Genomic DNA, 22,436 nt, shown 5'->3' with positions numbered 1-22,436 from the left:
ACGAAAAACAGCCATGCTTTCTGGAAGAAAACGAAAGCGATACAATACTTTTCGTGCCTCTCACAATCCTGTTCCACCAAAACGTAGTTTAAGGCGTCATTTGAAAGTAATTTCAAGTGTAATTCCTCCTCACAATGATATCAGCTGTGGAGGTTTACCGACTGAAATACGTCCCATTCAGCTGGAGTACGTGGACATGTGCTTGTCTTCCGAACAAAATGACGAACTTCTTTACGAGATGCATGAGGATGGTGAGAGTCTGAGCTCTGTGGAGGACGAAAATAATATGAACACTGAGAAAGCTGATGAAATCGAAGAAACTTACTCGAATTTACAAGAGTCTAATGAGATCGTTTGCAGCTACATCTCTTCTGATTTCGAAACACACAGTGAAACACATGAAGTGCATCAAGATGATAGCTTATCTTCTATGAATGAAAGTGAAACTGCAGGAAAAGATGAAGATCCCCCTGTTTATCCAAATTGTCCTCTTCGGCTTTCCGAGAGTGTATTGCTTATCATGACATTGGCAATTCGACATAAGCTCACAGGAGATGCTTTGGCCGATGTGATCAAACTGATTGATTTGCACTGTATTCCGGGTCCTCATAGTCACTCGATAAAAACCTTGAGGGAATTGAAATCTTACTTTGCAGATTCTAAAGAATCCTTAGACCTGTTCTACTACTGCAACTGTTGTTATTGTTTGCTTCCTACTGAAGACACTCCTGTTTGTCCAATATGTGATACAGACCAAGGATCACCTGCAGCAAAGAGCTACTTCGTGGTCTTGCCTATCGAACATCAGCTCTCAAAGTTTTTGTCACGTGAGTTAACTTTTCTTTGCTTGATGTTTTGATTATCCTGAGAGTTATAAGTATGAGGTAGAGTATTTTTCAAACCAATTGACTGCATGTATACATGAAAGGAAATTGTGGCCAGTGGTCATGTTGACACCAATTGATTTCAGAAGAAAAGCTGTAAATTTGTGCACATTACATAATAAAGGAACAAAAATCAGTCAGGACTAGTAGGTTTCCTTTCCATAACATGTTGTACACAATGATGTTTAGCTGTGAAACACAGTTTAATAAAAAACAATTTTAATATGAGGTGTTTAAATTAAGACTTTTTGAAAGATGTTTTAGATTGATGAGTCACTTAGCCAGTGCATTGTGGTAGACATATTAGATATTATATATTTTTTGGACAACTGTGTATTCAGGGTGGGGTTGTAGGAGGCAAAGCACAGATTGGCTTCTTGTAAAGATAATAGATTTGAGTGCTTAATTTCTTATGTTACAGGTGAAGGATTCTATGAGGACCTATTATATCGTTTCACAAGGCCAATGACTGCTGACTGCATCAGTGATGTTTATGATGGATTTCAGTACCAAAAATTGTTCCATAATGGAGGTGTGTTGTCGGATCAGAACAATTTGTCACTGAAAGTCAATACTGATGGGGTGCCTATTTTCAAGTCATCTGGATACTCAATGTGGCCCATCTACTTTGAAATAAACGAATTACCACCCAGGATAAGGTTGGTAGAGGAGATCGAATGACAAAACAACAGTGGTGTTTTAAAACTTATGTAACTGTTTTTATACGATTGCTGTTCATTTTATTTATATTATGAATTATGAAATAACTATTTTAAGACTTCTAATTACGTAAAAATACAGTAGAACCTCTATTAAATAGCCACCCTCAGGGAAATGGCAAGTGGCTGCTTAGAAGAGGTTGGCTACTTAAAGAGTTAGTAATTAACGTAAAGCCTTTACAAAACTCGTGTTATTTCAGTGCAAAACAATATAAAACATATAGGCAAACCCTTGTCGGGATGGCCAAAAGGTGGCCGTGGCCGCTTAATAGAGGTGGCCTCTAAATAAAGGTTTTGTTTACAGTACTATACTGACCACACTTTCGGGACTTTGACTGTGTGCTTATGATGTTCCAGGCAAATACCCTGGCAATATTTTAAGCCATTAACGTCTTATTTAAGGCTGCACACGAAGGAACTGAGAAAAATAAAATCATATAATTGTAATATTCTGGTTTCTTTTAGGGGTGACATAAAGCTTGAACCATGTCCAAATTGGTCTCCTTTAGAAACCATCTGTTTTATACAGGAGTCCTCCTTCCAAAAAAATCTTAACATTTGACTCCACATCCTGCTACAAAAAGGGATGTAATTGCTTAGAAATTGATACTTGTTTTCATGGGTGTTATCATCAGACGTTGGAGTTTGCATAAAATTTAAATATTTAGGTCTTTTACACTTACATTTGTCTTTGCTTTCATTTGTATTTATGTTAGGAGACAAGTTAACAACTTGGTAATGGGAGGCCTGTGGTTTGGAGAGCACAAACCAGTAATGCAAACATTCCTTAAACCATTCCAAGAAGCTCTTTCAAGGCTTGAAATTAAAGGTATATCCTGTGTATGATATTTGAAGTTGATTAGCACTGGGGGTATAATAAACAATTATTGGATGAGGTTTTTGTGATATCCAGAATAATCAAGGTCGAGGTAAGTAGACCTCGATTATTCTGCATATCACAAGAACCGAATCTAATGATTGTTTGTTTATGTACATTAAACAAAAAGAAATGGAAGTAGTGTTTTTGCTTCTTCACTGACGGGAAGCAACACAAAACGCATAAACTTGACATGATTACCTGTGACCTTGAGTGTCCTTGACATGATTATTGTATAATCTGCAGTTATGATGTCACAGGCGCTGATTTCGAAAATTCACTGTATGCTTTCGGCCAATCAGAAAAGAGTTAGAGAGTTCAATGTATAATAATAATAATAATAACAATAATAATAATAATTAGATGTATACCCTTAACAGACAGCATATTGACAGGCACACATTTATTCACGTTGTTGATATGATTTCATTGTATACTGATTATTTTACACAGGAACAACATTTCAGCTTCCTAACAAGAGAATCATAACGTCAAAGGTCTATCTAATTAGTGGTATCTTTGACTTGCCGGCTAAAAGCTTAGTGCTGGAGGAGATACAGTACAATGGGTTCTGTGGATGCTCCTACTGTGTTGAAGCAGGAAAATCAGTAAAGACCAAAGAGGATGGACGGGGTCAAGTTCATGTGTACCCATTTCATGACGAGTCAGTAACAGGCCATACTGAACTACGTACCCACAAAGGTACCATAGCAAATGGAATGAAGTCTCTGGAGGACCCACATGGAAAACCAGTAAGTATTTTATTGCACCTTTTTGTTTAAGGCATGCATGAGCAGTTGTTATGGGTTAGCACTAAAAACAGTAAGAGTTACATCTGTTCTTGTGATTCTTTGATAGGTATTTGGAGTAAAAGGTGTTTGCCAGTTTGCCACTCTCAAGTATTTTGATGTGGTTGATGGAATAGCAGTGGATTACATGCATGGAATTTTACTTGGAGTGACCAAACAGCTCCTGAACCTATGGCTGGACCCTCGATTCAGTGGTGAGGACTGGTACTGTGGAACTCGTGTGAGTTTAATTGATGAAAGGTTAATGAGCATCAAGCCACCAAACGTCATAACTAGAGTTCCAAGATCCCTTGAACACCATAGGAAATACTGGAAAGGTATATTTTTTTAATATCGTTGCTTTTTAGACAAGTTTTTAACTCATCATAATCAGCGCTTAATGGGTTTTTGGATTTTTTATTAGTATGATTTTCATCACTTTAGTTTGTATTTAAATAGGTCAATGCAATGTGTCTCTCTTTGTAATTATGTCTTTCTAGCTTCAGAACTCCGTTCTTGGCTGTTTCACTATAGCCTTCCATGTCTCAGGGGAATCCTGCCAGAGAGATACCTTCACCACTACTTGCTTCTGGTAAATGCAGTCTGGCTTGTAGACCAAGAGTCAATTACAAAGGAGGACCTTGCCTGCAGTAATTTCTGCTTCCTCAAGTTTGTTCTTTACTTTGATGGCCTCTATGGTGAGCTGATAAATAAATTTATTACATGGCTAGCTCCACAAGCAGGCAAGATGACCCAAATCGCGCGCTGGCTCCTGAGCGGGCAAGATGGAGCCATCTTGCCCGCTCAGGACTACCCGCTGTATCCCGCAAGAAAAATTTCCCCGAAAGCCATATAATGAATCCTTTATTGACCAAGTTTGTTCGGTCAAGATGGCTGGATATTGGCCTTGTTCATAATCTATAGAAAAGTGATACCTTAATGCTGACAAGTAAATTAAAGAAAAGGAAATTAATTAGACATTTACCAGTAACTATAACTATTTATCTGTTGTTGCAGGTGAGCGTCATATGCTTATTAATGTGCACAATTTGCTACACGTGTCAAGATCAGTGCTGCAGCTTGGTCCTCTGTGGGCAAATTCATCGTTTGAATTTGAGGATGCTAATGGAGACTTGAAGTCCTTGTTTCATGGTTCCCAGAACGTTGATATGCAGGTAACAACAGCCCACACACTTTTCCCATACATAAAACAGGAAGAAAAATGTCAGATGTTTTTATTCAGTTTAATTTTACATTACAGTTGCAAGGCACTTGTAGCTACAGGTATTTTCACAATTATAACAATTTAATCAGTCACTTCCAAATTTCAATTAAGAATATAATTATGTCAGTTCATCACCATTTTTCAGATTGTGTCATCAATATCAGCAATGCAAAGTCTACCAGAACTATCAAGGAGACTGGAGAAGGATTCACCCGCTGAAAAATTTTATTCAAAGTTGAAATTTGGGGTACAGAGCAAGTAAGTTACTGACTGTTTGAATTTATTTTTCTTAGAATTTAGTTATACTAGATGTATCTTTAAATTGTATGCAGGTTAATTTATTTTAAATTTGACTTCATATTCTCTTAACCCTTACATGTACTGTAGTATAGGCCTGATATAATCCAGAGTGGAATCTTTTCAGTTATATCACCATTGTTGTACTTATTTGAATCATGTTATAAGGAACTACAGTAACAGTACTGTGCATTTTAGTTCCCATTGGAAATTCACAATACCTTGCATTTATCCTATGCAGGTTGACCCCAATTGGAAATGGTGTTTTCAGGATGGGTGCTGCTAGCAAGTGTGCATTGGCAAGGAACGTTAAGGCCAAACTGGTTGAGGTCCTTGGGGAGATACCTTTTGGTACAGTTAAAAGGTTCAGCAGGATAAAGATTGGGAGGCAGGTGTTTCATAGCAAAGCATATTCCCGGGTATCCAAGAGGAACAGTTACACTGTGGCATACAGAGAGAGGGTGGATCAGCCAGAATCCTTTGGTCAGATTCAATTCTTCTTGCTCCATCAACCACCTTGTATGCATCGGCTATCAAATTTCTGTCAGCTATGTAAGGAAACACCTTTTGCAGTGATATGCAGATTGGAACCAGAGCAAACTGTTCAGTTTGCTGATTGTGAATCCGAAATCACTTTAAATCACATTCAAGCTGTAAGGAAACCACGGTAAGAACAGGTGTTTAATCGAGAGTCAAACTTTATGAAGCTACTAACTTATAATTGACTGTATGTTAGTATATAAAAGGTTCCTTACATAAGTTTGTGATAAAAAGATGTGTTTTGTTAGTGCAAAGCTAAGAATACAAAAGGAACAGTGCACCGAGGGGTAGTTTCAATTTGAATCTAAGGGCTTATTTGTTAGAAATATAATGTAATGTGAGGTACCATTAAGTTCAGTTTTGGTTACGGAATGAGTAAACATTGGTCTGGCAAAAGTTCATTCTGATTCATTGATTATTCTTGTACATGCAAATTTATAATGACGTCAATTAACACTTTTAAGTCAACCTTTTTTCTTGCCTTTAATTTTAGTCAATTTGTTTTATTTTTTCCCTTACAGAGGAAGCTTTGCTTTAGATCATTTATATAAGGTTCCTCTGCCTGTCTGCTTTTATAGTGATTTCTTGCTAAGTCAGGCCTAATTTTAAACCATGACAGTGTACAAAGCAGATTTTTGCCATTAATTGTGTCACTGTCAGTTATTTACATGTCTTTTAATAATTTAAAGTATTTATGATTCTTCTTTGGTTTAATTCCTATGCATTATGTTACATGAATAAACCCAAAAGTCGAGCTGAGTTTAACCATGTTAATTATATATGTATTGCTTTTCAGGGAAGATGCTGTACAAGTAATCTCAATTAGCTCTGTGAAAGAAAAGTGTGTTTACTTGGAGTTTCAAGGAATAAGCCATGCTTACATTAGTAAATTTCCAAATTTAATAGAGACAGATTGATGTTTCTCTACCTGACCTCTTCAAGTCAAGTTGACAGGTGTAACTGTCACTGCCAATGAATGTAAAGTCATTTTCTGAAATGATCGTCATTAAGTTAGGTGTTGCCATTTTCAGTGAAACAATGCTTGACAGCTATGTAGTGACGAAAATGTAAATTAAGTGCGTTGAGTTCATCAAAAATGTCACTGTGTGTCAGACATAATAAATGCATGTAATAATGTAAATATGAAGAGGTAATAATTATACACGTGTGGCTAGAAAGAAACTGGAAATGGTGATTATTGCTTAAGTATTTTATATGAACTTAAAATTCAACATTATGTACGTATGCATGCAGCATGAAGATTTAGCTATATCTGTAAAATGTCTGGAGGCACTACAGATAGTTAACAGATATTTTAAGGAAACTTCACATATCTGCAGAATATCTGTAAATTTCCTACAGATATTTCACAGATATGGGAAAACCTACTGCAGATAATTGCAGTACTGTCGCAGATATGCTGCAGATATTTGCAGTTATTTGACATATATGTCCGTTTGGTAAGGGTGGTCAAATAAGTGAACTCCAAAGAGTCCTTCGTAAAAAACGTGTAACTGCATCTTCAGTTCCCACAGCCTGCTCCCGTCTGACCTTTTAGCTCACTTGGTAGAGCGGCGGAGGTCTCACCCGAAGGTCGATTCCCACCCTGGTCAGAGTTTTTCTCTGTCCTTTTGTGGGCCCATTTCCATCAGTAGGGCTAACACTCGCATGCCGGGTTCATATGGGATAGAAATCTAGCACTTCAAATTACACTCTATTCAGTTAACTCTGTTGTAATCAATATATGAGTTTTACCCAGAACGTTTATTGTTACATTATGATTACCGTACTTTACCAAGAAGAATCTTACCGAGTAAGAGTTACAGCGATTGTGAAATTAATGTATTTTCATAAGAATTGTGAACGAAGATATCACCTCAGTGCTTTTGGGGCAAAGTTTATATGCAGAGGTTTAGACTTCTTAAAGTTAAGCCAGTTTGTAGCATTTCTGCGAACAATTCCTTGCATGACTCTTTATTCTCCTACGCGTTTCGTGCGACAGAGGCACACTTCATCAGGGATTTTTTTATTTCCTGGCAAGGAAATAGCTCCATACTGAATATCACGTTCATGCGAAAGGATGTGTGATAAAAATGATGTTCAATGCAAGCAAGCTCTCTTGCGGGGTGGGCCACCCACCCCGCAAGAGAGCTTGCTCCCAGGCTAATGGAGGAGATGCCACTTAGGAGAAACTAAATTTGCAAAATTTCCTGAGCGACATTCTCCCATTCCTCCCTGGAGGCTCGCGCCTTTGGAGCTAAAGAAAACTCCCTATTTTCCTTCAAAAGTGGTTAGAATCGATGGGACTCATGCACCTCTCATTCACTTAAAAGTACGGTGGACATTGTCCTCTGTCACTTAAAATGACTGAGATCTTGAGAAAGCCAACGATGGTGATTTTCTTTTTGTGTTCATATAAAAGGACGCTGTCAGAAAGACCTACAGAGAATTGAGGAAACAGAGGGAGGATTTTGCAGGCTTTCTGACAGGTGCCAGGTTGGTAAATATTTATTAAATATTTTTTAAACCACTGCCCGGTTAAAAAGGCTGGTAGTAATAAAGCAAATGATGATATTGCTGTCGTCCGCTACTATCAAATGGTGAAGGAGCCAATGATCAACTGGAAGACCCAAGAGCAACACAGCAGATGCTCCCTTGTCTATGCTATACAAAATCACAAACACAGTAATCTTTCAGAAATAAACAGTGGCGGGAACCAATGTTCACCATCTTGCAGAAACCGATGCAAACATGAATACTCATTTGTACCAAGTTCTACCTCAACTATGTCACATACGGCTGTCCTGGACTTCTGTTAGTGGAATTCTCTGCTGTCCAAAAATTAATGCTCACTAAAATTTAACCATGTTCAGAACCCAGGTATCCAAACTTTATCCTCTTTCTTTTTTGGTTTTTCTTTCCCTTTTTTTTTTGTCTGACCTCTTCCGGATGATAATAATTATTCTTGTATGAGGAGGCAACCGTATTGGAATTCACTGTAATTAAATACACCTCTGTCTTCTCATTGTGGTATATGTAGTACCAAATTTCTTTCGGTGGGCTGTGCTAAAGCTGCATAATATATCTCCCAGACAACAAAATAACACTTTCGTCAATGCTGTAAAATTTTCAAAGTGAAAATATCGATCCCATGAATTTATTCATTGGGTCATGCAAATTGTACAATGTATAGAGAGTTTCAAAGAGAGTTGTGACTTAACAATTGTCTTTCATTGACAAAAGTCAGGCTGCCCATCTCTGAGTGGGCTGTGCCAAAGCTGTTTATCCATCTTTGAGTGGACAAAATGGCACTTTTGTCAATGATGTCAAAATTTCATTTTGAAAGTATGATTTCATTGAGGTTAGGTTATGCCACTTATATTGCCAACTGAGTGTCCAAGAGAGGTTTGACGTAACAATAGTTGGCTTTCATTGACAAAAGTCAGGCTGCCCATCTCTGAGTGGGCTGTGCCTAAGCTGTTTATCCATCTTTGAGTGGACAAAATGGCACTTTTGTCAATGATGTCAAAATTTCATTTTGAAAGTATGATTTCATTGAGGTTAGGTTTTGCCACTTATATTGCCAACTAAGTTTCCAAGAGAGGTTTGACTTAACAATAATTGGCTTTCATTGACAAAAGTCAGGCTGCCCATCTTGGAGTGGGCTGTGCCTAAGCTGTTTATCCATCTTTGAGTGGACAAAATGGCACTTTTGTCAATGATTTCCAAATTTCATTTTGAACGTATGATTCTGTTGAGGTTGGGTTATGGAAATGATATTGCTTACTGAGTTTCAAAGAGAGTTGTGACTTAACAATAGTTGGCTTTCATTGACGAAAGTCAGGCTGCCCATCTCTGAGTGGGCTGTGCCAAAGCTGTTTATCCATCTTTGAGTGGACAAAATGGCACTTTTGTCAATGATGTCAAAATTTCATTTTGAAAGTATGATTTCATTGAGCTTAGGTTATGCCACTTATATTGCCAACTGAGTGTCCAAGAGAGGTTTGACGTAACAATAGTTGGCTTTCATTGACAAAAGTCAGGCTGCCCATCTCTGAGTGGGCTGTGCCTAAGCTGTTTATCCATCTTTGAGTGGACAAAATGGCACTTTTGTCAATGATGTCAAAATTTCATTTCGAAAGTATGATTTCATTGAGGTTAGGTTATGCCACTTATATTGCCAACTGAGTATCCAAGAGAGGTTTGACTTAACAATAATTGGCTTTCATTGACAAAAGTCAGGCTGCCCATCTCTGAGTGGGCTGTGTCTAAGCTGTTTATCCATCTTTGAGTGGACAAAATGGCACTTTTGTCAATGATGTCAAAATTTCATTTTGAAAGTATGATTTCATTGAGGTTAGGTTATGCCACTTATATTGCCAACTGAGTATCCAAGAGAGGTTTGACTTAACAATAATTGGCTTTCATTGACAAAAGTCAGGCTGCCCATCTCTGAGTGGGCTGTGCCAAAGCTGTTTATCCATCTTTGAGTGGACAAAATGGCACTTTTGTCAATGATGTCAAAATTTCATTTTGAAAGTATGATTTCATTGAGGTTAGGTTATGCCACTTATATTGCCAACTGAGTGTCCAAGAGAGGTTTGACGTAACAATAGTTGGCTTTCATTGACAAAAGTCAGGCTGCCCATCTCTGAGTGGGCTGTGCCTAAGCTGTTTATCCATCTTTGAGTGGACAAAATGGCACTTTTGTCAATGATGTCCAAATTTCATTTCGAAAGTATGATTTCATTGAGGTTAGGTTATGCCACTTATATTGCCAACTGAGTATCCAAGAGAGGTTTGACTTAACAATAATTGGCTTTCATTGACAAAAGTCAGGCTGCCCATCTCTGAGTGGGCTGTGTCTAAGCTGTTTATCCATCTTTGAGTGGACAAAATGGCACTTTTGTCAATGATGTCAAAATTTCATTTTGAAAGTATGATTTCATTGAGGTTAGGTTATGCCACTTATATTGCCAACTGAGTATCCAAGAGAGGTTTGACTTAACAATAATTGGCTTTCATTGACAAAAGTCAGGCTGCCCATCTCTGAGTGGGCTGTGCCAAAGCTGTTTATCCATCTTTGAGTGGACAAAATGGCACTTTTGTCAATGATGTCAAAATTTCATTTTGAAAGTATGATTTCATTGAGGTTAGGTTATGCCACTTATATTGCCAACTGAGTGTCCAAGAGAGGTTTGACGTAACAATAGTTGGCTTTCATTGACAAAAGTCAGGCTGCCCATCTCTGAGTGGGCTGTGCCTAAGCTGTTTATCCATCTTTGAGTGGACAAAATGGCACTTTTGTCAATGATGTCAAAATTTCATTTCGAAAGTATGATTTCATTGAGGTTAGGTTATGCCACTTATATTGCCAACTGAGTATCCAAGAGAGGTTTGACTTCACAATAATTGGCTTTCATTGACAAAAGTCAGGCTGCCCATCTCTGAGTGGGCTGTGTCTAAGCTGTTTATCCATCTTTGAGTGGACAAAATGGCACTTTTGTCAATGATGTCAAAATTTCATTTTGAAAGTATGATTTCATTGAGGTTAGGTTATGCCACTTATATTGCCAACTGAGTATCCAAGAGAGGTTTGACTTAACAATAATTGGCTTTCATTGACAAAAGTCAGGCTGCCCATCTCTGAGTGGGCTGTGCCAAAGCTGTTTATCCATCTTTGAGTGGACAAAATGGCACTTTTGTCAATGATGTCAAAATTTCATTTTGAAAGTATGATTTCATTGAGGTTAGGTTATGCCACTTATATTGCCAACTGAGTGTCCAAGAGAGGTTTGACGTAACAATAGTTGGCTTTCATTGACAAAAGTCAGGCTGCCCATCTCTGAGTGGGCTGTGCCTAAGCTGTTTATCCATCTTTGAGTGGACAAAATGGCACTTTTGTCAATGATGTCAAAATTTCATTTCGAAAGTATGATTTCATTGAGGTTAGGTTATGCCACTTATATTGCCAACTGAGTATCCAAGAGAGGTTTGACTTAACAATAATTGGCTTTCATTGACAAAAGTCAGGCTGCCCATCTCTGAGTGGGCTGTGTCTAAGCTGTTTATCCATCTTTGAGTGGACAAAATGGCACTTTTGTCAATGATGTCAAAATTTCATTTTGAAAGTATGATTTCATTGAGGTTAGGTTATGCCACTTATATTGCCAGCTGAGTATCCAAGAGAGGTTTGACTTAACAATAATTGGCTTTCATTGACAAAAGTCAGGCTGCCCATCTCTGAGTGGGCTGTGCCTAAGCTGTTTATCCATCTTTGAGTGGACAAAATGGCACTTTTGTCAATGATGTCAAAATTTCATTTTGAAACTATGATTTCATTGAGGTTAGGTTATGCCACTTATATTGCCAACTGAGTATCCAAGAGAGGTTTGACTTAACAATAATTGGCTTTCATTGACGAAAGTCAGGCTGCCCATCTCTGAGTGGGCTGTGCCTCAGCTGTTTATCCATCTTTGAGTGGACAAAATGGCACTTTTGTCAATGATGTCAAAATTTCATTTTGAAAGTATGATTTCATTGAGGTTAGGTTATGCCACTTATATTGCCAACTGAGTATCCAAGAGAGGTTTGACTTAACAATAATTGGCTTTCATTGACGAAAGTCAGGCTGCCCATCTCTGAGTGGGCTGTGCCTAAGCTGTTTATCCATCTTTCAGTGGACAAAATGGCACTTTTGTCAATGATGTCAAAACTTCATTTTGCACATATGATTTTGTTGTGGTTACTGGTCATTTAAATTATATTACTTAGTTATACTGAGTTTCCAAGAGAGGTTTGACTTAACAATAATTGGCTTTCATTGACAAAAGTCAGGCTGCCCATCTCTGAGTGGGCTGTGTCTAAGCTGTTTATCCATCTTTGAGTGGACAAAATGGCACTTTTGTCAATGATGTCAAAATTTCATTTTGAAAGTATGATTTCATTGAGGTTAGGTTATGCCACTTATATTGCCAACTGAGTATCCAAGAGAGGTTTGACTTAACAATAATTGGCTTTCATTGACGAAAGTCAGGCTGCCCATCTCTGAGTGGGCTGTGCCTAAGCTGTTTATCCATCTTTGAGTGGACAAAATGGCACTTTTGTCAATGATGTCAAAACTTCATTTTGCACATATGATTTTGTTGTGGTTACTGGTCATTTAAATTATATTACTTAGTTATACTGAGTTTCCAAGAGAGGTTTGACTTAAAAATAATTGTCTTTCATTGACAAAAGTCAGGCTGCCCATCTCTGAGTGGGCTGTGCCTCAGCTGTTTATCCATCTTTGAGTGGACAAAATGGCACTTTTGTCAATGATGTCAAAATTTCATTTCGAAAGTATGATTTCATTGAGGTTAGGTTATGCCACTTATATTGCCAACTGAGTATCCAAGAGAGGTTTGACTTAACAATAATTGGCTTTCATTGACAAAAGTCAGGCTGCCCATCTCTGAGTGGGCTGTGTCTAAGCTGTTTATCCATCTTTGAGTGGACAAAATGGCACTTTTGTCAATGATGTCAAAATTTCATTTTGAAAGTATGATTTCATTGAGGTTAGGTTATGCCACTTATATTGCCAACTGAGTATCCAAGAGAGGTTTGACTTAACAATAATTGGCTTTCATTGACAAAAGTCAGGCTGCCCATCTCTGAGTGGGCTGTGCCAAAGCTGTTTATCCATCTTTGAGTGGACAAAATGGCACTTTTGTCAATGATGTCAAAATTTCATTTTGAAAGTATGATTTCATTGAGGTTAGGTTATGCCACTTATATTGCCAACTGAGTGTCCAAGAGAGGTTTGACGTAACAATAGTTGGCTTTCATTGACAAAAGTCAGGCTGCCCATCTCTGAGTGGGCTGTGCCTAAGCTGTTTATCCATCTTTGAGTGGACAAAATGGCACTTTTGTCAATGATGTCCAAATTTCATTTCGAAAGTATGATTTCATTGAGGTTAGGTTATGCCACTTACATTGCCAACTGAGTATCCAAGAGAGGTTTGACTTAACAATAATTGGCTTTCATTGACAAAAGTCAGGCTGCCCATCTCTGAGTGGGCTGTGTCTAAGCTGTTTATCCATCTTTGAGTGGACAAAATGGCACTTTTGTCAATGATGTCAAAATTTCATTTTGAAAGTATGATTTCATTGAGGTTAGGTTATGCCACTTATATTGCCAGCTGAGTATCCAAGAGAGGTTTGACTTAACAATAATTGGCTTTCATTGACAAAAGTCAGGCTGCCCATCTCTGAGTGGGCTGTGCCTAAGCTGTTTATCCATCTTTGAGTGGACAAAATGGCACTTTTGTCAATGATGTCAAAATTTCATTTTGAAAGTATGATTTCATTGAGGTTAGGTTATGCCACTTATATTGCCAACTGAGTATCCAAGAGAGGTTTGACTTAACAATAATTGGCTTTCATTGACGAAAGTCAGGCTGCCCATCTCTGAGTGGGCTGTGCCTCAGCTGTTTATCCATCTTTGAGTGGACAAAATGGCACTTTTGTCAATGATGTCAAAATTTCATTTTGAAAGTATGATTTCATTGAGGTTAGGTTATGCCACTTATATTGCCAACTGAGTATCCAAGAGAGGTTTGACTTAACAATAATTGGCTTTCATTGACGAAAGTCAGGCTGCCCATCTCTGAGTGGGCTGTGCCTAAGCTGTTTATCCATCTTTGAGTGGACAAAATGGCACTTTTGTCAATGATGTCAAAACTTCATTTTGCACATATGATTTTGTTGTGGTTACTGGTCATTTAAATTATATTACTTAGTTATACTGAGTTTCCAAGAGAGGTTTGACTTAAAAATAATTGTCTTTCATTGACAAAAGTCAGGCTGCCCATCTCTGAGTGGGCTGTGCCTAAGCTGTTTATCCATCTTTGAGTGGACAAAATGGCGCTTTTGTCAATGATGTCAAAATTTCATTTCGAAAGTATGATTTCATTGAGGTTAGGTTATGCCACTTATATTGCCAACTGAGTATCCAAGAGAGGTTTGACTTAACAATAATTGGCTTTCATTGACAAAAGTCAGGCTGCCCATCTCTGAGTGGGCTGTGTCTAAGCTGTTTATCCATCTTTGAGTGGACAAAATGGCACTTTTGTCAATGATGTCAAAATTTCATTTTGAAAGTATGATTTCATTGAGGTTAGGTTATGCCACTTATATTGCCAACTGAGTATCCAAGAGAGGTTTGACTTAACAATAATTGGCTTTCATTGACAAAAGTCAGGCTGCCCATCTCTGAGTGGGCTGTGCCAAAGCTGTTTATCCATCTTTGAGTGGACAAAATGGCACTTTTGTCAATGATGTCAAAATTTCATTTTGAAAGTATGATTTCATTGAGGTTAGGTTATGCCACTTATATTGCCAACTGAGTGTCCAAGAGAGGTTTGACGTAACAATAGTTGGCTTTCATTGACAAAAGTCAGGCTGCCCATCTCTGAGTGGGCTGTGCCTAAGCTGTTTATCCATCTTTGAGTGGACAAAATGGCACTTTTGTCAATGATGTCCAAATTTCATTTCGAAAGTATGATTTCATTGAGGTTAGGTTATGCCACTTATATTGCCAACTGAGTATCCAAGAGAGGTTTGACTTAACAATAATTGGCTTTCATTGACAAAAGTCAGGCTGCCCATCTCTGAGTGGGCTGTGTCTAAGCTGTTTATCCATCTTTGAGTGGACAAAATGGCACTTTTGTCAATGATGTCAAAATTTCATTTTGAAAGTATGATTTCATTGAGGTTAGGTTATGCCACTTATATTGCCAACTGAGTATCCAAGAGAGGTTTGACTTAACAATAATTGGCTTTCATTGACAAAAGTCAGGCTGCCCATCTCTGAGTGGGCTGTGCCAAAGCTGTTTATCCATCTTTGAGTGGACAAAATGGCACTTTTGTCAATGATGTCAAAATTTCATTTTGAAAGTATGATTTCATTGAGGTTAGGTTATGCCACTTATATTGCCAACTGAGTATCCAAGAGAGGTTCGACTTAACAATAATTGGCTTTCATTGACAAAAGTCAGGCTGCCCATCTCTGAGTGGGCTGTGCCAAAGCTGTTTATCCATCTTTGAGTGGACAAAATGGCACTTTTGTCAATGATGTCAAAATTTCATTTTGAAAGTATGATTTCATTGAGGTTAGGTTATGCCACTTATATTGCCAACTGAGTGTCCAAGAGAGGTTTGACGTAACAATAGTTGGCTTTCATTGACAAAAGTCAGGCTGCCCATCTCTGAGTGGGCTGTGCCTAAGCTGTTTATCCATCTTTGAGTGGACAAAATGGCACTTTTGTCAATGATGTCAAAATTTCATTTCGAAAGTATGATTTCATTGAGGTTAGGTTATGCCACTTATATTGCCAACTGAGTATCCAAGAGAGGTTTGACTTAACAATAATTGGCTTTCATTGACAAAAGTCAGGCTGCCCATCTCTGAGTGGGCTGTGTCTAAGCTGTTTATCCATCTTTGAGTGGACAAAATGGCACTTTTGTCAATGATGTCAAAATTTCATTTTGAAAGTATGATTTCATTGAGGTTAGGTTATGCCACTTATATTGCCAGCTGAGTATCCAAGAGAGGTTTGACTTAACAATAATTGGCTTTCATTGACAAAAGTCAGGCTGCCCATCTCTGAGTGGGCTGTGCCTAAGCTGTTTATCCATCTTTGAGTGGACAAAATGGCACTTTTGTCAATGATGTCAAAATTTCATTTTGAAAGTATGATTTCATTGAGGTTAGGTTATGCCACTTATATTGCCAACTGAGTATCCAAGAGAGGTTTGACTTAACAATAATTGGCTTTCATTGACGAAAGTCAGGCTGCCCATCTCTGAGTGGGCTGTGCCTCAGCTGTTTATCCATCTTTGAGTGGACAAAATGGCACTTTTGTCAATGATGTCAAAATTTCATTTTGAAAGTATGATTTCATTGAGGTTAGGTTATGCCACTTATATTGCCAACTGAGTATCCAAGAGAGGTTTGACTTAACAATAATTGGCTTTCATTGACGAAAGTCAGGCTGCCCATCTCTGAGTGGGCTGTGCCTAAGCTGTTTATCCATCTTTGAGTGGACAAAATGGCACTTTTGTCAATGATGTCAAAACTTCATTTTGCACATATGATTTTGTTGTGGTTACTGGTCATTTAAATTATATTACTTAGTTATACTGAGTTTCCAAGAGAGGTTTGACTTAAAAATAATTGTCTTTCATTGACAAAAGTCAGGCTGCCCATCTCTGAGTGGGCTGTGCCTAAGCTGTTTATCCATCTTTGAGTGGACAAAATGGCACTTTTGTCAATGATGTCAAAATTTCATTTTGCACATATGATTTTGTTGTGGTTACTGGTCATTTAAATTATATTACTTAGTTATACTGATTTTGCAAGAGAGGTTTGACTTAAAAATAATTGTCTTTCATTGACAAAAGTCAGGCTGCCCATCTCTGAGTGGGCTGTGCCTAAGCTGTTTATCCATCTTTGAGTGGACAAAATGGCACTTTTGTCAATGATGTCAAAATTTCATTTTGAAAGTATGATTTCATTGAGGTTAGGTTATGCCACTTATATTGCCAACTGAGTATCCAAGAGAGGTTTGACTTAACAATAATTGGCTTTCATTGACGAAAGTCAGGCTGCCCATCTCTGAGTGGGCTGTGCCTCAGCTGTTTATCCATCTTTGAGTGGACAAAATGGCACTTTTGTCAATGATGTCAAAATTTCATTTTGAAAGTATGATTTCATTGAGGTTAGGTTATGCCACTTATATTGCCAACTGAGTATCCAAGAGAGGTTTGACTTAACAATAATTGGCTTTCATTGACGAAAGTCAGGCTGCCCATCTCTGAGTGGGCTGTGCCTAAGCTGTTTATCCATCTTTGAGTGGACAAAATGGCACTTTTGTCAATGATGTCAAAATTTCATTTTGCACATATGATTTTGTTGTGGTTACTGGTCATTTAAATTATATTACTTAGTTATACTGAGTTTCCAAGAGAGGTTTGACTTAAAAATAATTGTCTTTCATTGACAAAAGTCAGGCTGCCCATCTCTGAGTGGGCTGTGCCTAAGCTGTTTATCCATCTTTGAGTGGACAAAATGGCACTTTTGTCAATGATGTCAAAATTTCATTTTGAAAGTATGATTTCATTGAGGTTAGGTTATGCCACTTATATTGCCAACTGAGTGTCCAAGAGAGGTTTGACGTAACAATAGTTGGCTTTCATTGAAAAAAGTCAGGCTGCCCATCTCTGAGTGGGCTGTGCCTAAGCTGTTTATCCATCTTTGAGTGGACAAAATGGCACTTTTGTCAATGATGTCAAAATTTCATTTTGCACATATGATTTTGTTGTGGTTACTGGTCATGTAAATTATATTACTTAGTTATACTGATTTTGCAAGAGAGGTTTGACTTAAAAATAATTGTCTTTCATTGACAAAAGTCAGGCTGCCCATCTCTGAGTGGGCTGTGCCTAAGCTGTTTATCCATCTTCGAGTGGACAAAATGGCACTTTTGTCAATGATGTCAAAATTTCATTTTGAAAGTATGATTTCATTGAGGTTAGGTTATGCCACTTATATTGCCAACTGAGTATCCAAGAGAGGTTTGACTTAACAATAATTGGCTTTCATTGACAAAAGTCAGGCTGCCCATCTCTGAGTGGGCTGTGCCAAAGCTGTTTATCCATCTTTGAGTGGACAAAATGGCACTTTTGTCAATGATGTCAAAATTTCATTTTGAAAGTATGATTTCATTGAGGTTAGGTTATGCCACTTATATTGCCAACTGAGTGTCCAAGAGAGGTTTGACGTAACAATAGTTGGCTTTCATTGACAAAAGTCAGGCTGCCCATCTCTGAGTGGGCTGTGGCTAAGCTGTTTATCCATCTTTGAGTGGACAAAATGGCACTTTTGTCAATGATGTCAAAATTTCATTTCGAAAGTATGATTTCATTGAGGTTAGGTTATGCCACTTATATTGCCAACTGAGTGTCCAAGAGAGGTTTGACTTAACAATAATTGGCTTTCATTGACGAAAGTCAGGCTGCCCATCTCTGAGTGGGCTGTGCCAAAGCTGTTTATCCATCTTTGAGAGGAGAAAGTGGCACTTTTGTCAATGATGTCAAAATTTTATTTTGAAAGCATGATTTTACATTGCTGACTATGCAATTTATGTTTTTATCTGCTACTGAATTTCAAAGGGAGTTGTGACTTTACAATTGGCTTTCATTGACAGAGGTAGAGTAGTGCCAGAGCTGTTAATCCCTCTTTGAGACTTAAAATAGCAATTTGGTCAATTGTGTTAAAATGTCATTTTGAAAATATGATTTCATGACCTCGGTTTTAGATAATGATTCTCTACTTCTAGCAAGTATAATACATCTTGCAAAGCATGTTACTGTAACACTGTACATGTACTTCATATCTAAATGTTACTTTCAATTATTACACCCTTTAGCTTAGAGATGCCACCTAGGTGGAAGTTACCTTACCTGCATATTCATTTTAATTTAAATCATTTGATTTGCTTTGTCTTAAACCCTTGAGATATGACCATGAAGGGAACAAGAAGATTGAAGAAATTATTGTCAAAGAAATCAGAGGAAATTTTGGAAAGGAAAAATGGGTGAAGGCAGAGATAAAAGGTACAGTTCATATTAACACATTGCATTTTTGTGCAGTACCTTTCCAGGGTATTGTAAATCCTATGTCAGTCAGGTATAACAAAACAGAAGGCAATAGTCTATCAAACTGCCCTTCCTTAGAATACAAAAGAGCATATGAATTGTGAGTAAAACCACGTCTTCACACCAATTATTGCTTCCATTCTTTCGGCAATGTAAAAAGGATGTTATTTTCTTATCTTCCCCTTCCCCTTCCCCACTGTTAAAGCTCTTAGAAGTCATGGTACATTGTATCATGGTTCTGTACCTTTTTTTGAGAAGGCCTATAATTGGTTTAAAATTCCGGGGTGATGGGAAAAATAAATAATATTCCGCATTGGTTTTACGCTCAATATAGAAGAGATTCAAGAGATCAAAGATAGTTAACCAGCTCAACAAAATGCTCTATATAGCATAAATTGTTGAAAGCTTACAGTAATTAACACATGGTTGATCCACTTTAAAGGGGCAGTTCACCAATACTGGAGAAGCCTCCGTGATGATGAGGTGAGAAAAAGCAAAGGAAAATTGGAAGACCACCGGATTGCAACAAGACGTCGCCTCAGGGTTCAAAGGGTGTGTGCCATGTACATGTAGAATTGGTGTTGCCAAATCAGTTGATGTAATTTCTATTGATAGGAACAAGGGCAATATAGTGTGTCTGTGATTGAAATAATGATCATGAGAAGACAAATGGCTTGCACAGATATGTCCAGGATTGACCCTAATTAGATGCACACCGATTTCTGACATTAAACCTCATGAAGCGTCCCCTTGGTCTTCGCCCCAACTTCAACACCACTCAAGTCTAAGACTACAGACAATTAACATAATAAAGTGTCCCCTACACACATGTACTCTTATCTTCAAGTAAAGATACACAGCAGTAGTTACCCTAACCTTAAAATAACGCTAACCCTAACTTTTATCTTAAAAAGATAGAAAATGCTTATACTTAACAGGAAATTTCGTGTTGGAAGTCAAAATTCGACATGCATTTCATTAGGGTCAATTCTGCACATAGTGGATTTGCATAGCAAAGGTGGTCTTGAATTGCTTTGGTCTTGCATTGGTGACAAAGAGTAAAATAATTGAAATGCACTACCCATTTATACAAAATGTATATACATGTAAGTATCTTATAATCAATTGTCCATCGCATGGTAGTGCAACCAATCCCTTCGATGGTATTTTAAGACAGGTTGTTCATGCATTCATCTCATGTTTTTAAATACAGCAAAAATGATTTTGTTCGAGTGTTTCATCTGATATATGTAGTTATCTTTCGTTGGGTTTTCAGAAATTGAATTATCGACTAGAAATTGTGGAAAAAGCAGCACTCTCCACACAGGACAAGGACAGAGCAAGAGATTTGCTAAAACTCAACAATGCTGTTGAGTTTATGTCATCAGAGGAGAGTGATGAAGATGGAGGACAAACAAGTGGACCCTCTGCAAGGCATGTGAAACCGCTACAGTGGGAAAGGAGCAAATTACGCAATATTAAAGCAGTCTTGGATGCAACTTACAAGGCTCGTATGAGCAAGAGGCAGCAAAGAACGGCAGGAAAAGTCACAAGAGTGGCTGGTCAAAATATGTCTAGCAGACCTATGCCACAAAACTGCCCTTCCTGGGCTGGGCGATTGAGCCAGAGTTAAAAGTCTCCTTAGTTATTATTTGTTTTCTTTTTTTCATTTCATTTTACTTTTAACTCTGCGACACACTGAAAGTTGCAGAGTAAGGGCTATTTACATGCATGCAACAGTGTTTGTAATGGTTGCTATGCTACAGCACAGTAACTTTAGCGTGGTTCCTGGTAACCATAGATGGAACAAGAATAGGTTTTTCCAGTTTTACAGTTCACTATACAGGTGTCAACTCAGCAGCACCTTTTCTGTACTTTAGACCATTTCTTATTATTGTAATATTTGGTTTCAATGAATTGACGTCAAGTCTGAGAAGAAGAGGACATTTGCAGGAAGGCATCATTTGACTAGAATTACGAGAGTTAATTCTGTTTTTCCTCACTTATTCAAGTTTCAAATCCTAACAGGGTTAAAACAACAATAGTGCTAATTACCATGAGGAAGCAAAGTCAGAATGATTCTGATACCGTGACTTGTATTCAAATAATGTCATCGTGTAAATATCCTCTAAAGTTAAGGGAGCCGAGCCTTTGTTTGATACATATGTCCAGATGAATATTAATGTATGCATTGGTTGGTCAATCATCTTAGTAAAATGATGACTACTTAGTTATGGGGAAGACCATTGAAGTGGAAATTTATTTCCCATAACTGAGCATCGTGTTAACCAACAAATAGAGGTTGTAAGGCTGCTAAGTTATATCAGTTACAATCACATCAGTTTAAGGCATTATTTTATGTCCATTCTGCACTGTGCTCTCTCAAATGGGTGTAGACATGTCAATAATCACTTTAAGGGCGCTTTTCTAGCTTTTGTCAGAACTGGCCGGCCAGACCCATCACTTTGCAAAGAAAATGCAACCATTTGAAGGAACACATGCATGATATTCCCTCGTATTCTTCTGGAGGAGTATATATGATCCTCGAAGTGTGTTAATTAGAATGTGTTGTAGAGTTATTCCTTCCACATGCCCTGTCTGGCCGGTCAGTTCTGTTAAATGGAAAGCGCCCAAAGTATCCTTTGGACAATCGAAACAATTGGATAAAAGAATCGTCTTGCTATTTTTAATGCAAACGATAAGCAAAGTCTAAAACAAAAAGCAAAGAAATGATAGAACAGACAAAGGAACTCAAGCCTGGATGAAAGTTTGTTGACAAGACTTTCATCGATAAAACTTTAGTAGGGAGTGTGTATTGTAAACAAAAACTCGAAAAATCTCGAGCACTATTTGGAATTAATAGGTATGAGTGATTTCTTCATTTTCAAAATTGGACAAGCCGTTTAGCTGCGAAAAATAGAACATTTAACTATTGTATGAAATTGCTATTTATTATATTTTGATAATATCGATATATTTGTACAGAAAATGAAAGATAATATACAGTAAATGATACTGATCATATCAATTTTTAATTCAGATAAGATACTATTGAGTCAGAATTTTTAAAGATTTCGGAAGTAAAGGCAAGAGAGTTTTAATTCATTATGACTAGAATTTTTACAATTTTATCAAAGTAGTTTATTATATTATATGCTGTACATGTTGTCATCATTGATAAAACGCCCTCTTGATAACCTGATAATAAAGCATAACCTTGAACGAACTGAGTGTGCATATGCAGTGGGTCTGATGGGGATGTTTGCCAAGTTTTACCTTCCTTGTTTTTACGTAATGTGAGGTTTAGCTACGCGTTATTGTAGAGTTCAATACCGTGCGATCATGACAAGGAAGCCCCTTTCAAAGTTAGTGGCTCATAAATCGCTTTCTAGGCCTCTTTCCACTTAA

The 22,436-nt window shown here is 37.7% G+C and overlaps 1 protein-coding gene across 2 annotated transcripts; it reads left to right on the top strand.

Moving 5' to 3' along the window:
* LOC138010862 (uncharacterized) lies at window positions 1-22,232 on the top strand. Of its 2 annotated transcripts, XR_011124572.1 has the most exons (13): window positions 1-827; window positions 1,306-1,543; window positions 2,320-2,432; window positions 2,934-3,232; window positions 3,339-3,606; window positions 3,769-3,966; window positions 4,286-4,443; window positions 4,639-4,751; window positions 5,032-5,457; window positions 6,127-7,826; window positions 18,889-18,986; window positions 19,471-19,580; window positions 20,305-22,232. XR_011124572.1 is itself a non-coding variant. In XM_068857889.1 (10 exons), exons 1-10 carry the CDS (start codon window positions 14-16, stop codon window positions 6,245-6,247), a joined length of 2,748 nt encoding a protein of 915 aa, XP_068713990.1. In that variant the 5' UTR covers window positions 1-13; the 3' UTR covers window positions 6,248-8,423. The 2 variants fall into 2 exon arrangements, 1 of the variants encoding a protein (XP_068713990.1); XM_068857889.1 differs by lacking the exons at window positions 18,889-18,986; window positions 19,471-19,580; window positions 20,305-22,232 and having other exon boundaries at window positions 6,127-8,423.
* Window positions 22,233-22,436: the final 204 nt, after the last annotated feature.

This window comes from Montipora foliosa, chromosome 7, assembly GCF_036669935.1.
Source record: "Montipora foliosa isolate CH-2021 chromosome 7, ASM3666993v2, whole genome shotgun sequence".
NCBI classification, from domain to species: domain Eukaryota; kingdom Metazoa; phylum Cnidaria; class Anthozoa; order Scleractinia; family Acroporidae; genus Montipora; species Montipora foliosa.
The sequence above is the reverse complement of the archived record's forward strand: the minus strand, read 5'-3'. Positions and strand labels throughout refer to the sequence as shown.

Bases quoted from the DNA above. Each gene is read 5' to 3' on its own strand.
- LOC138010862 (XM_068857889.1), top strand. From the start codon at position 14: ATGCTTTCTGGAAGAAAACGAAAGCGATACAATACTTTTCGTGCCTCT. The intron at 2,433-2,933 runs GTATATCCTGTG...TATTTTACACAG, and splicing joins TTCAAGGCTTGAAATTAAAG to GAACAACATTTCAGCTTCCT. The intron at 3,607-3,768 runs GTATATTTTTTT...ATGTCTTTCTAG, and splicing joins CCATAGGAAATACTGGAAAG to CTTCAGAACTCCGTTCTTGG.